This window comes from Xenia sp. Carnegie-2017, unplaced genomic scaffold (assembly GCF_021976095.1).
Source record: "Xenia sp. Carnegie-2017 unplaced genomic scaffold, XeniaSp_v1 HiC_scaffold_2, whole genome shotgun sequence".
Taxonomy (NCBI): Eukaryota; Metazoa; Cnidaria; class Anthozoa; order Malacalcyonacea; family Xeniidae; genus Xenia; species Xenia sp. Carnegie-2017.
This window is the reverse complement of record NW_025813482.1, coordinates 3,031,358-3,047,674: the sequence shown is the minus strand read 5'-3', so window position 1 is coordinate 3,047,674 and position 16,317 is coordinate 3,031,358. Positions and strand designations below refer to the sequence as shown.

Sequence of the window (16,317 nt, the reverse complement as noted above, 5' to 3'; positions counted from 1 at the left end):
ACGCAGCATTTGGACCCCTTTAAATTTTACTTATGCCTTATTGCTTTGCAGTGTACGTCAAAATAAAATTATAGCTTCTCAATTTTAAATTCAAATTGCTTTCAGAAAAGCACTATTGTTTTTAATTTATAAAGAATATACTTTTACCAATGTATTACCCTCTAAGGTGTTTAGAAATGTAAATATACGCCAAAATGTGCTGCAGTAATTTATTTTGACGTAGTTTGGACCCGCCACTGAATCAACATTTCAACCAAGAACAAGGAACACATATCATCTGGGTAATGTATGATTATTAGATCGTACTGACTATTTCCACTAAACACTGATTCGACGACGATTAGTGAATTTCACTTTAGTCTACATTTAGATAAATAGGTGTCAGTAATAAGTAAGCCTGTTGTAAATTAAATGCACTTACATTGGATTTAAATCGAAAAAATTCTAGACCGTCCCTTAATCACAACGACAAAAGGTGCTCTCAAGGACTTAAACTGTTTAATCAATGAAACAAATTGCTTCTAAACAATTATGCATTCATCTCCCTAGTTTGTTCCATGCATAGGGATTGTGGAAGATTGACAAATGGAGTTTGGGTCATGTTCATATATGCATGCTATAATCCGAAGTAAACAAGGGAGTTCAAAGACCAGCAAATTAACAAGCAATGATAAATCATCACAAATGATTACGTCTATATTCATTTATATACATTTATGTACTTTATGCATATACATTTCATTTATAGAAAGTTTTGTTTATTTGATTTTCCGTAGTTACAGTGCTCGATGCGTTAGAACAGAGCATAAATATTGATAATAAGAAGAAAATACACAAAAACTACAATTTCATCCCGACAGGCCAGTTCAACTGCCTACAATCATCTGTCATCTACCAAACAACTGTTAAATGTTAGGACACTAACACAACTGAAACCTACATCGGACTTAAAGAAAATAAATTTAAGACTCGACACAAGAACCACACTGCCTCTACCGAACTCAGTAACACATATGGACACTAAAAGGCATCAACATCGCTCATGATATCTCATGGAGCATCATTACTCACAACAAATCGTACAGCAGCGCCAACATAAGATGCAACCTATGCCTGAAAGAACTTGTGTCCTCTTGTCGCGATAGACACTTTTATCCAATTTGTAATCATACACCTAGCTTATTATGTAATTCTACCTTAATTTTTACCCTAAATTCCTCTTGTATATATAGTTAAACACATGCTTTTGTATTCATTTATTATTATCCCCTGATGATTGAAAAATCACGAAAGAGATTTGTCGGGATGAAATTGTTGTTTTTGTGTATTTTCTTCTTATCAATATTTCATTTATATGTACTTAAATGTTATACATATAATGAATAAAAAATTTGCTTGATAACTGAAATCAGCGTATATAATTTCCTCCGTTGTGTAGAGCAACAAGTATCCCCGGTGTACCTGGTCCTCCAGGAAGAGATGGGGTAAGACGAGATGCTGGATCACCTGGAAGTTCTGGGTTACAAGGGTTAAAAGGTGAAAAAGGAGAACCTGACGCTCATGCAAACAATGAACTGTTTTCATCTATATGGAAGCAATGTGCTTGGCAGGAATACGACATTAAGAATAATGGATTGATGCAGGTGAGCTGGAAAGGTTCAATTATTTCTGATAATATTTCACTTTATGTATTTTACTTTTATGATTTGGATAAAGTTTGAATAATGAATTGTACTTAAATGATTTGAAGAGCTTAGCAAAACTTAATAAGAAAGCTTCTTCGTAAGATTTTCATATAGTAATACATTTTAGAGCAACTCTATCTTAAACGATTCCATTTGAAACAAAGACCAATGAAACATCCAATATTTGACAACGAATTGTGGTCTCTGATCTTGATCAGGAACAAGCAGTTATCAAATTTAAGAAGCTTGTCATATACATTACTAGAATTATACATTACAAATCATGTACACATACATTTATAATATTGAAAATTAATAATCCAGGCATTAATGTTGTAAAATAAAAGTTTTGATTCTGAAGAAGGCTTGAAGCACAGAGTTCTCGTTGTTAAAATGCTACCTTGATTCTTGCAAGTGCAGAGTCTTTGTTGTTAGGATGCTTCCTTCATTCTTGCAAGCGCAGTGTCATAGTTGTTAGGATGCTTCCTTGATTCTTGCAAGCGCAGAGTCTTCGTTGTTAGGAACCTTCCTTGATTCTTGAAAGCGCAGCGTCTTCGTTCTTAGGATGCTTTCTTGATTCTTGCAAACGCAGCGTCTTCGATGTTAGGATGCTTCCTTTATTCTTGCAAACGCAGTGTCCTCGCTTTTAGGATGCTTTCTTGATTCTTGAAAGCGCATCGACTTCGTTGTTCGGATGCTTCCTTAATTCTTGCAAGCGGAGAGTCTTCGTTGTTAGGATGCTTCATTGATTCTTGCAAGCGCAGAGTCTTCATTGCTAGGATGCTTTCTTGATTCTTGCAAGAGCAGCGTCTTCGTTGTTAGGATGCTTTATTGATTCTTGCAAGCCCAGCGTCTTCGTTGTTAGGATGATTCCTTGATTCTTGCAAGCGCAGCGTCTTTGTTTTTACAATGCTTCTATGATTCTTGCAAGCACAGAGTCTTTGATGTTAGGATGCTTCCTTGATTCTTGCAAGCGCAGAGTCTTCGTTGTTAGGATGCTTCCTTGATTCTTGCAAGCGCAGAGTCTTCATTGCTAGGATGCTTTCTTGATTCTTGCAAGAGCAGCGTCTTCGTTGTTAGGATGCTTTATTGATTCTTGCAAGCGCAGCGACTTCGTTGTTAGGATGCTTTCTTGATTCTTGCAAGCCCAGCGTCTTCGTTGTTAGGATGATTCCTTGATTCTTGCAAGCGCAGCGTCTTTGTTTTTACAATGCTTCTATGATTCTTGCAAGCACAGAGTCTTTGATGTTAGGATGCTTCCTTGATTCTTGCAAGCGCAGAGTCTTCGTTGTTAGGATGCTTCCTTGATTCTTGCAAGAGCAGCGTCTTTGATATTTGGGGGATTCATCGCTTCGTGGACATAAGCTAACTCGAATCTATATAGCTAACATTCATCACATTTCAGTTAACTACGTATTACTTACAAAATCAAAACAAATAAAAAAAAATTTATTTCCTTTATCAACCTTTACATCCTTCACAATAGGCAATGACTCTCAAAGTCATTTCGTTTTAACTTTACATAAATGTAATGCAATATTACAGTTTAACTAACAACCACTGATTCATTACATTTTATTGTGCTAGAACTCAGACTTTTTTCAATGCCACATGGAAATGACATAATCTTTAGTAAAACGGCCTAAGAGAGTCAGAACCAAAGCACTGTGTACATTTCACTCAAACGTGACGTACTGACCACTTGCCCACAAATGTAAAATAGATACACTAAAAAGGGGAATTTCATCTTAATTATTGAGAGTTTATATTTCGTATTCATAAATCTAGCGAAATCATCCCTACGACGCTCAGTATTGGTGTTTTTTTCTAGTTTGATGTTTTCTGTTTGAATATCATTGCTGTTTCTTTTGCACACAAACTTTATTCAAATTTTAATAATTGATATTAATTTGTCGTTGGAAAATTTAATCAATTTCTTAACATTGGTGGCATCACTCGCCTTCCAAACCTTTATCAATGTATTACAGGTATTCTTGGTAGTAGATTTAAAAGAAAGTTATAGCCATTAAAGTTTAATTATATTGTATTGCGGAGATGGTGTTGTTGTGTTGCTTAAAATAGCAGAATTAGCAAAAACCAGAGCAGTCATTTAACTTATAAATAAGTAAGTCTTAAAATCGTAACTTGTGAATTCCATAATTAACTGGCTATTTGTGATAAATTTTTGAGATTTCTGTGACGCTGTAATTGTGAGGTAAAGATACAAGTCATACAAGTGACTCAAGTACATTTCAAAAAATCATGTTTCTTACCGCAAACACTTTCTACTTTTAAGGAGTAATATTAATGTTGACGCCGTCATTGCTGTGGTAGACAACAAATAAAATCAATTTAGCAATTTTTCGACTTAGCATAACAATAAATAGAATATTCTAAAGAAAGATTTGACATTGCGATAATATTCTCTCCTGTTATGCAAAGTAGACGCTTATTTATTTTGACTATTTATATAAGAAGACACGTTATTATATATAAGAACAAAGATATATTATTACGTGGCTTGACTTTAATTTGAAGTACACCTGCGATTAAAATATTACTGCTGAAGGGGAAATGAAGTTTATTGTAGTTGTATGAAGCTAAGTAAAACCTATACTTTCCATATTGAATGACGCAAAACTTCGCTAAATAAGGAAAATATTTCTGCCTAATAGAAATAATTCAAAATCTTGTCATTGCACTATTGTAACAGTATTAATCATACCATTTAAACTATAAAGAAATTTTGTCTCATAGTACGTGCATGATTATAAGGACAAAATGTTCTTGATAGCACAAGATAAAAACCCAAAAGACAACACTGTGAAGGTTTGTGTATTAGATCATGGCACTTTTACAGCAATGCAAACGAAGTTGTGTCTGTGATGTGTACAAAATGCGCACAAGAATGTCAACTAACTTCATATATAGACGTTTATGCTTGCATACTTATAAAGAATCTGCGCTGTTTACTATCAATCACGAATCAATGGCATACAAACATGTTATCAAATTTTTATCATGGATGTTTTTACTGTTTTGGCAGTTGCCAACTTGGCATCATAGAGATATCGAAGGTATCATCTATGATGCCAAGTTGGCAACTATTGAAGCAGTTACGCTTGAAGAATAGTTTATAAACAATGAAAAATAATATTTTAATGTTTGAATGTTGATTTTAGGTCTGTTGCAGATGATTTAAGAAAAATTTAGTCACGGCATTTTCAAAATACCGTTTAACTTCCTAAACAATTCCAAACCTGAAAGCTATATTGGCTTATAAAACAGTAGCATTACAAAATATACAACTACACGTCAGACAAAAATAAAGTGAAGAGACTGAAATATTATGCTGCGTACTTACTTCTCCTCTACACTTTAATGAGTGAACTCTATTAATGACAGTTCAACACATTATAGTTCCACCGAAACCTAAACCAATCATTTCGCGAAGTAGCAAAAAACACGCGTGATCTGCACGATGTCCTAAACCAACCACAATTGTCTTTTTTAAGTGCCACGCGTGCATGTAACTCATACGGATTTCAAAGTAAAAATAAACTTACTGTCAATGAATTAAGAACGTGCATTAGCAATTATAAAAATTTACTTTAGTGTTGTGTCTTTAATTCCCTTAAATGTAGTTGAATGATGCTAATTATTATTCTTTAATGCACCTGACATTTAGACAGCATTATCTAGATGATATAAAGGAGAGTGTCATTTACATAAAAAATAAAGTTTTTGATTAAAGATCGTGCATTTAAACAACTTTCATGGTCAAACATATGTCTAGCTAAATTGCTTTATACTTCTTGTTAAGAGCTAATACTTAGCAACCTGTTGGGGCTTTTGATTTGAGAATCGCTGGTGCTACAGAAAATAGTAAAAATGCAAGATATTTATCCGAATCATTAAAATGACGTTATAACTTGCATGGAACTTCTTTTCAAAGTAATCACCGATGCAATTAAAGCAAAACAAATTAAAATAGTTTTACAATTTCTATTTCTCTAGCTTTTTTGCACTCGTTAACCGTTGTAGATGCGAGTCAGTATGATTATAAGAAATTTTTGGTTTAATAAATATCCAAAAAAGAGGCTCGGAGTGATTTTTGGTGGTTTCTTAAATATTCATGATCTATTCATATTCAACTGCAAATTTTAAGCAAACAATTGTAGATTACCAACATAATCATGAATTTGCTTAGAGACTACGTGGCTACACTACTCATTTCTCCATTATCAAAAAACAATGTTTGCTGAAACGGAAATGAAGCCGTTTTATTGCAAATACTTAAAACAGAGGATTAAAGTTAGCTCTTCATTACAAGCAAAACAATTAATTGATGAGCACTTAAAGAAGTAAACTGAGGTGGGAAAATGATAAAAGTGAAGATGAATCTTTTAATGGTATCCATGTTGTTGCTATCAAATACAGTCAGTGCATCGTTTAAGAGAAAAAACTCAAAGGTTTGGAAGCATTAACTTTGTGAAATAATTCAAGTTAAAATTTTGGTTTAAGAATAAAGTGCATATTTTAACGAAATAGTCTATTTTTAAGGTCGCGAGAAACTTTATTCGTGCAGTTTATTTACAACTTTTGAGTATTGAAATTATAATTTGCAAATTCTTTTGTATAAGCACACAGCAAATAGACTCCTGTGAATTAAGGTGAAAAAGGGCGTTGTTCAACTCGGAACATCTCAAAGAAATTTACAAAAACAAGATCATACTATCCGTTGAGGAATACATTAGAATCGGGGAGACTTCAACGCAAAAGAAAGAGGCTGTTATTATTCCTTCAACCATATTAAATTTGAGCCAGAATTCCATATTTATAGAACCTTCACTGTTTAGGTAAAAACATTTTTCTCTAACGTTTTCAAGGCTCAATGTTCAGCAGGCTCTGGATTTCCCGGGGTTCCAGGAGTTCCTGGTGTACCTGGAGCAGCCGGACGAGACGGTTTAAAAGGAGACGTAGGATCTAAAGGAGAAAAAGGTGAACGAGGTAATCCTGGTCCTCCATTGAAAAATGACATGAGTTTTTCAAGTTGGAAACAATGTGCTTGGAAAAGAAACGATGAGAAAGATCATGGATTAATTCAGGTGCAACAAGTATATGAAATATTTCTTTTGTTATGAATTATTACATATCGTTTTAGCAATGATTTAATTTCATTTTAGAATTGTGTATTCACAAAAAAGTTTGGCAACACTTCCATTCAAGTGTTTTATGGAGGAAACTTGCGAATTCATGGGTGCAATGATTGTTGCAAACGTTGGTATTTTACTTTCAATGGAGTTGAATGTAAAAACCCTCTTCCCATTGATGGAGTTCTTTACATGGCCAATGGAAAGTCACAAAATATCCATCGACATCGTCACATTGAAGGATATTGTAACAAAATTCATAAAGGAAAAGTGCAAGTTGGATTCCGGGTCGGCAATTGTGCTGGTTATGGTAACGCAAATGCATACAGTGGATGGAATTCAGTTTCTCGTATTGTTATTAAAGAGGTTCCTCCACCACAAGAATAATTCCTTTTGTATGTTGTCTTCTGGTTAATCAGTATTAAATGATTCCCGTTCTAGTTTTCTTTCGTTTTTTACTGTATTGTACATCTAGTATGCAACATTTATTTCACAATCATATACATATATTGCAATCAATTCTTCTTCTTATCAACTGTTTAATCAACGAAACAAATTGCTTCCAAACAATTATGCATTCATCTCCCTAGTTTGTTCCATGCATAGGGATTGTGGAAGATTGATAAATGGGGTTGGGGTCATGTTCATATATGCATGCAGCATGCTATAATCCGAAGTAAACAAGGGATTTCAAAGACCAACAAATTAACAAGTAATGATAAATCATCACAAATGATTACGTCTACTTTAATTTATATACATTTATGTACTTTATGTATATATATTTCATTTATATAAAGTTTTGTTTACTTGATTTTCCGTAATTACAGTGCTTGATGCGTTAGAGCAGAGCATAAATATTGATAATAAGAAGAAAATACACAAATTGTAGAATTTCATCCCGACAAGCCGGTTCAACTGACTACAATCATCTGTCATCTACCAAGCAGCTGCTAAACGTTAGGACACTAACACAACTGAGACCTACATCGGAATTACAAAAAAATAATTTAAGACTCGACACAGGAACCACACTGCCTCTACCGAACTCAGTAACACATATGGACACTAAAAGACAACAACATCGCTCTCGATATCTCATGGAACATCATTACTCACAACAAATCGCACAACAGCGCCAACAAAAGATGCAACCTATGCCTGAAAGAAAAATTCTTCATCACCTACAAACCACAACTATCATCACTCAACAAACGTAACAAACTTGTCTCCTCTTGTCGCCATAGACACAAGGCACTTTTATCCAATTTGTAATCGTACACCTAGCTTATTATGTAATTCTTCCTTAATTTTTACCCTAACTTCCTCTTGTATATATAGTTAAACACATGCTTTCGTATTCATTTATTATTATCCCCTGAAGAGTTAAAAATCACGAAACAGATTTGTCGGGATGAAATTGTAGTTTTTGTTCATTTTCTTCTTCTTATCAAGATTTCATTTATATGTACTTAAATGTTATACATATAATGAATAAAAAATTTGCTTGCTAACTGAAATCAGCGTATATAATTTCCTCCGTTCTGTAGAGCAACAGGTATTCTCGGTGTCCCCGGTGTAAGTATTTTACTTTTATGATTTGGATAAAGTTTGAATAATGAATTGTACTTAAATGATTTGAAGAGTTTAGCAAAACTTAATAAGAAAGCTTCTTCGTAAAATTTTCATGGAGTAATACATTTTAGAGCAACTCTATCTTAGACGATTCCATGTGAAACAAAGACCAATGAAACACCCAACCATTTTGACTGTTGTGTAACAGCATGAATACAGCATATCTAAAATATTTGACAACGAACTGTGTTCTCTGATCTTGTTCAGGAACAAGCAGTTATCAAATTTAAGAAGCTTGTCATGTACATTACTAGAATTATACATTGCAAATCATGTACACATACATTTATAATCTTGAAAATTAATAATCCAGCATTAATGTTGTAAAATAAAAGTTTTGATTCTGAAGAAGGCTAGAAGCACCGAGTCGAAAGCTCAATAAAAATTATTTTTTAAAATCCGGAGAAACTTTTATTTTACAAAATACATCTATATACATTTATAAAATAAACACAATGAAACGCGTGTGCTGATTAGTCTAGAGCTGTGTTTCCATTAGCCTGTACAAAGCACATCTGAGCTCAACCAATCAAATCAATCATAACAATCAGTCAGTCAATGAGAATTTGTAAATCGATCATGAATACATTTTTGGAGGAAAAATTAAAATATTTGTCTTTTTCGCATTATTGTTATTTTATAAAAGAAATAAAAGATGTTTCCATGTGCAACCATCGACCTTCGGTCTCGAGCTTGCACTGATCTGCTCTCGAGTTCTCCCAAAGGTCTCCTCGGTTTCCATAAGTCTGTGCAAACACAGTAAACATCTTTTATTTCTTAAATAAACTATCAAATCATATACCTTACGAGAAGAAATATTGCATTTCATCATCAACTTAGCTAATAATATGATATTTCAGTCTTTTTGAAAAGTTGCTAAAACTGAACTAAATTCTATGAGCGATAGACTTGAATGAAAAAATTAGTTCACTGTACAGCCATTATGAGATAAAACACGAGAAATTAAAAACAATAAAAGCGAGAAAGCAAGACATTTTATTATAAAACGGGTTTAATAATATTGTGCTGGCTTTTTGGAGAAATGTTGCAGATCATATCATATGAATTTCAATATCTTGAAAATTCCGCTACAGTTTTGTTTCTAAAGAACTGTGTATTTACGAAAAAGTTTGACAACACATCTCTTCAAGTTTTTTATGGAGGAATCTTGCAAATCTCTGGATACACAGGTTGTTGCAAACGTTGGTATTTTACTTTCAATGGAGTAGAATGCATATATCCTCTTCCTGTTTATGGGATATTTCTCATGGAATCTACAAGCTTAGAAAGTATCCTGTGAAATCATCACATTGAAGGATATGGTAACAAAATCTATAAAGGAAAAGTGCAAGTTGGTTTCTGGGTTGGAAATTGTCCATCTTTAGGTTACGCAAATGCACACACTGGGTGGAATACAGTTTCTTGTATAGTTATTAAAGAGGTTCCTCCTCCAAAAGACAAATTTTACCCTTTTCACGTTTTTATTCGACTCTTTTTTGTATCAAAGTTTCTGTTTCGTGTATTATAAGAGATGTGTATTGCAAGACATGAGGTAATTTAGTTACCTAACATTACCGAGCTAATTTAGTCAACTATTTACTCGTCGCTCGCAAATAATTAAAAATTTTACATTCCATATTACAGTAAATGAATTATTCTTAAAGCTAGTTACCAAATATTTATTTGTTTTGAGTAGCTGCTTTACATTGATTGTGATTGTGATCACGTTGTTGGGGTTAAAATATCTAGTTGAAATTGTAGTTTGACAATGTTTCCTTGTCGTAAAGTCCTTTTTGTCGATAAAGAAACGTTGCCTACGTTGCTTCAAAAAATTTCAGCTCAGCAAGCGTCGAAAAACTTACCTGTGATGAAAAAATTTAATTGCTACAGAAAAAAATATACTTTGTGACTAAAAACTCTTATGTATAAAGTAAAAATTTTCCAACAATATTGCCTGGTTAAATTATTGTTTATTCGACTTTATATATATAGCTAGCTATGTACTTCTTTCTAATTTTTTGAAGATTTAAATCGGTTTTCAAGCAAATATTTTATTATTTAGTCAAATAATTGTGAAGTCATTTGAATCTGGCTGTCATATAGAGCCAACAAAATGAGGCTAGCATTCTTTTCAACGCAAAGAAATCGTTCTGCAGAAAAATTATATATTGTAACTATTACAAAAATACTTTGGAAATAGTGAGATGTGTTGATAATGTTGTATAATGCTCAATTTTTTACCAATAAAAGATCTCAGTGCTCTTATTAACGATTCATTTCTGATGACTTTGTCAGTTCGATCCGTGCTGCAAGTCTTACTTAACTCTGCAATATTTAATAAAATTTTTGTTTTTATAGAAAGGAAACGATTTTCGTTGACTTCTCTCAATGAGAAATTGTAAAGTGAGGGGATCAAGTTAATACCGTTGTTTGGAAATGATAAACAAACGTCGTATCTGTACACATGGAAAGAACGGAAATAAAATATTTCAAATACAATTGGAAAGGTAGGAGACTCCGAGTAATTTTCTGTTTAAGCTTGCCTCGGTTTGCAGTTTAAAATGGTGTTTTGTTCCATGTTGTTAAAAAAAGTAATTTAAAAACAATTTTTTATAATCCAACGTAAAACAGGAAGCAAAAAATACCATACTTATCACATTAAATTTGCATTGATAGCAACATCAGTTGCACGAAAGAGACAATAAAACTGAGAGAATTTCTTGTCATTAACTTGTGCACACATTCAAACATTATTGCTTAACTTAAACTCTTTTGAAAAGCAACATCAATTGCACACCTACATTTTTTACTGCAAGTAAATGAGCAATAAAACAGAATGCAGGTATGATCAGGGTAAAACTAATGTTACTAATGTTATGAACATGTTGTACTTGTAATTTTCCACAAATTTGCAGCTAGGAGCTTGCTAGAATTATTGCATAGCAACATATAAATCCGTAAGGTAAAAATATTGTAATAATCGATGTATGTGAGATAAAAACATCCCAAACCTCAAGAAAAGTTTAATTTGAGACGAGAACGTGATCAGACCAAAGTTTGCAAGCTGACATCATGAAAATAATTCAAGAACATGAGACAATAAATGAAGCATAGACAGAAGGAAGCAAAGAAAGAGAGTGTTTTAAGATTTGGTGTGTCTCAATGCTTTCAAAAATTTTATTTTCTATGGCGACTTAGAGTTGCTTAATAACTTTTCTACACAACGTAACGTCTTTCGTGGTTTGATCTATGTAAAAACAAATCCATTTGATGGTCTTGATTCTACATTGTTTGCCGGCTGTTGCTACGTGCGCAACATGTTTTCTTGTTTGGGTGATTCGTTGACTCTGCATAACTTCTTTTTTACTTCTTTGTGTGCATCATACATGTATGCCATCGCAATTTCATCTGTTAGCGTCAATAGCGTCTTCATTAATTCTTGCAAGCGCAGCGTATTTGATGTTTGGGGGCTTCATCGATTTGTGGACTTAAGCAACTCGAAACTATATAGCTAACATTCATCACATTCAGTTAACTACGTATTACTTACAAAATCAAAAAAAATAAAAAACAATTTATTTCCTTTATCAACCCTTTACATCCTTCACAATAGGCAAAGACTTCCAAATTCAGTTCGTTTTAACTAGACAAAATTGTAATGCAATGTTACAGGCTTAACTAACAACCACTGATTCATTACATTTTATCGTGAGCTAAGAATGCTAGAACTCAGGCTTTTTTCAATGTCACATGGAGATGACGTAATCTTTAGTAACACGACCAAAGAGAGTCAGAACCAAAGCACTGTGTACTTTTTGCTCAAACGTAACGTACTGAGGGATTCAATTTACCACGGGCGGAGTGGGAGGCTGAGCCTGCAGACATTCACCAGTTAGAATAGTAGATTTAAAACACATACAGCAAAGAACAATAATTAAACATTAATGCTTTTTTTTATAATGCGGCATGCGACACGGGACGCAGGTTCAACCAACTCATGAAATATTTTAAAGAAGCTTTGCCGAAATTACACTGGCGCAGCAAAATATTTAGTTATTAATTTTACTGTTTTTACATCTCGTATTAAGACATCATTCAAAATTTGTAAAACGTTCATAATCCATAATCTTAACATTAATTTGAGTAAATCGTTTTATGAATAAAAGCCTTTATAGGTATGTCATTTACACTTAGTCGGATTATACACATACATACTATTGTATACTGACGTACATAAAGAGTGCACAATACTTTTTTTAGAATTATCCACAAAAAATCAGAGGAAATAGCCAATCCTAGTTTTAAACATACGCGTAATTAAAACCACCCACTTGACATTACTAGTTACGCAAATGCACTTAAGTTTAAGTACAGTTTCAGGTACGTTATCCGTGTGGCACAACTGCACCTAGTTAACTAGAACATAAATGCCTCGAATCATAACTGTAAAAATATAAATCACAAAAAAACACATCGTGGTTGCAATATTCACTCTCGCTTGGCAGTAACATGGAAAAAGTATTTAACGGAATCATGGCTAAACTACACAATACCTACTGTACAACAGGTATCTCGAATTTCGACATCCAAATCGAGGAAAAAGGTTTGTCTCTTTTTTTAAATGTGTAAATATATGTGTGTATGTGGGCATGTATGTACTTATGTATGTCATTCCAGGCATGAAAAATAAACTACCAATGAAACTGCATGCTTTTAGTTATAATTTTAAACTGGGTTTTCTTTTGACTGCATCGTGTCAAACTAAAGAGCCTGTTCATTTATTTAAAAATGTGACTCGTGAACGCTCAAGAAGGAAGCTAAACTTGTAGGTTTTCTTCAAGAGACAACTACAGTTTGAAAATTATGGGTGTTAGTGTAATGACGACAACTTAAAAATGGCAAACGTGTGCAAATTGGCAGATTTTATATTTGATGTCAAGTAAGGTTTGAAAACCAGGCCGAAAATTGAAGATGGATTATTATGTACATAGTATACCTATGTCAGAGCCCTGAATTTCCAATTTATTCGATCATCAAGTGTCCTCGCCTGTTCAACTTACTGTTAAAAACGGAATAATAGCGAGTGATACGAACTCAACACTTGACGTAACTGCGACAGATATGCGAAACAAGGAAATTGAATTCATCAGGACATATTTCAATAGTGTTGGACAACAAGAGCATTATTTGCTGGCAGAATATGAAGGAGGTGCTGAAATTTGGAGAGGATCTTAGAATCTTACGCTTTGTTATCGTCGACGTCATTTGTTTGTTCACAAACGCACAACAAACGCAAAGACCACAAACGCTTTTCAATAAATGGTAAGGAAACAGTGCATAGCATCAAAAAGTACGGCACTGCAAAAATACAATATGTAACGGAAAAAAGTGTTCATTGGAGTTTACTTTACAAATTTTAATTTACGCTAATTATTACAAAAGTACTAACGGACCTAAGCATCATCTCTACGTGTTTTTATAGCTTCACCCGTTTTCGAAAATAATAACGGCAATGTACCAATTGCAATTTTCCATTTACAATAGAAAGCACATAAACTAGGCAATGCATACATGGATCAGAAAAGGTCAGATTTCAAACGCTGTATTACAACGAGATAGATTAAACAGTTATCACATTTTTAATCAACAAGCTAAGCAAAATGACCATTTTTAGGACTCGCGAGGAGGAGCAAATAAACAAAAAAAATCTGCTGAGCACAATTACGCCACCAAAACATATCAAAAATTGAAGAACAGTCAAAAATTTGGCTGCCCAGCAACAATCCGTGAAATAAAAGTTTTTAAGGACTACTATCTCGACAAGACTCTTTATCCAACAGCGAACAGCTTGAAAAAAGCGAAAAAAACCGTTTTAGATAAACTATGAGCAGACATTTCTAAGACTCCAAACAATATGAACACCTCATCAAAGTGCTACGTGAAACTACCTTTAGTAATAGAGTAATAAGTAAAATTCACGAGCTTGTCCGTAAGAACGTTACTCAACCCTTTGTTTCCAAGTTGAGCCTTGTTCGAAATCAGGCATTCACCGTCAACGAACTAAAACCTTTGAAAGAAGCGCTTGACTACACAAATAAACTGCACGAAATCTTAAATCGAAATTGCCCAGTCAGTGAAGGTTTCCCAATTGGAAATATTCCAACAAAAAAGCGTTTGAAAGTAACAAGTGCGGAGTATCATCAAGTATTTCATAAAAAGTTGCCTCTTCGTTGCAAAAAGAAGCATGCTAATAACTTTATCACAACAATGATCCCAGACATAAGTTAAAAGCGCGCTGTATCATCAAACAAGGTGAGATAATTTTCATTTTCGCAACCTCGATTGACGAGCTCTTTTTTACAAATTATAATTTTCACTCACAATTTACGTTCCAAAATGCACTTGAAGAGCCAGTTGAGCAAGAATTGTTGTATGAGAGTGAAACAGAGGAAATCCAGGCATCACAAGAAAGCACTGAAGCACCGACAATCAACAACTTGGAACAACAAGAAAGGTCAGTGATTCATTGCAAAACGAGCTGAAATTGTGAATGTATCTTGATGCACTATGTTTTTAAATAATATAGCACCTACACTGATACTTGCAAACAGTTGACATACAATTCATTGTTTCTGACTCCAAGGCAACGAATAAATGCCTTTATAGAAAGACAGTGTCTTGGAGATACTGTGCAGGAATTTGGTCCTGTGAATGTATCAAAAGTAGATCTTTGGTCACTTGTCAGTCCAAAAGATATAACTGAAAAAGAATTAAAAATCATTGAAAAAGTCACCACATTCAAACCTGGTTGGCTGACTGACTCTGTAAGAGAAAAAAGCGTCTAATACAGTCTTCTTATTTATCATTATAAGTCATTGTTTATAACCATGAGTGCTATGTACACGTAAAACTGGCGAGGAAATCTCTTCAAACTATGCTTTCTTTTGATTTTGGGTAATTGACGCTTTTTTTGGAGTTTGAAGGAAAACTACACTACTGTTCTTTCAGCAGAATCATTTATTTCACAGATTGTTAAAAACAACTCAAGCACAAGATGCACATGGGCTAATGGATCTTTTCACCAAACCAAAATTATCCTTTTTCCAATCAACATCCATGACATTCACTGGACACTACTGGTAAGTATTTGAGCTAATCAATGAAGGCAATAATAAAATATAGACATGCATTATATACATACTTAGCCCACACGAGTCCACACATTTACATGTAAAAATTAGTATCTATAGAAACATTAACTAATTTAATTCCTTAATTAACAAAGAGAAAATTTTTAACTAAATGCATCAGTAATTTTGTGTAATATAGGCTATAGATAAGTTCTCAAAAACAAGACTCTACTTGACCAACTAGGAGGAAGTGCACACAAAAAGACACCTGATACACAGATGATGTATCATATAAACAAACAAAGTGGTCATTGTTTGTCACTGCTTTAGTCCTTTGGTAGATGTAAAAACAGGTTGGAACTCAAGCTCATGGCAATGTTTTGAGCCACTCCATTATAAACAGGAAGATATGTATAACTGTGGAGTGTACATATGCTTGGTAAGCTTGAAATAGCCTAAGGTTACTTGAATAGCTATTTTACAAACATGATTATTCAGTAACTCTCATTTCAGATCATGTTGCTTGATGTTCTAGCCCTTGGCTTGACTATCAAAACCAGCAAACATGACTGAGAGAAAATCCTTTCAACATTACTTGTATAATTGTTATTATACAGACATTATTTATAATATTATGGCCTTGTGTAATGTATGTCAAGAACTTATTAATTCTGCAAAAATGCTAACCTTCTTGCACTACTGTTACAGTTACAA

General features: G+C 33.5%; 1 protein-coding gene across 1 annotated transcript; it reads left to right on the top strand.

Annotated features, from left to right (window-relative positions):
• The first annotated feature begins 6,026 nt into the window (after positions 1-6,026).
• Positions 6,027-7,278, top strand: LOC124440083 (collagen triple helix repeat-containing protein 1-like). Its single transcript, XM_046990414.1, has 3 exons — positions 6,027-6,157; positions 6,575-6,793; positions 6,872-7,278. Exons 1-3 carry the CDS (start codon positions 6,068-6,070, stop codon positions 7,223-7,225), a joined length of 663 nt encoding a protein of 220 aa, XP_046846370.1. The 5' UTR covers positions 6,027-6,067; the 3' UTR covers positions 7,226-7,278.
• Positions 7,279-16,317: the final 9,039 nt, after the last annotated feature.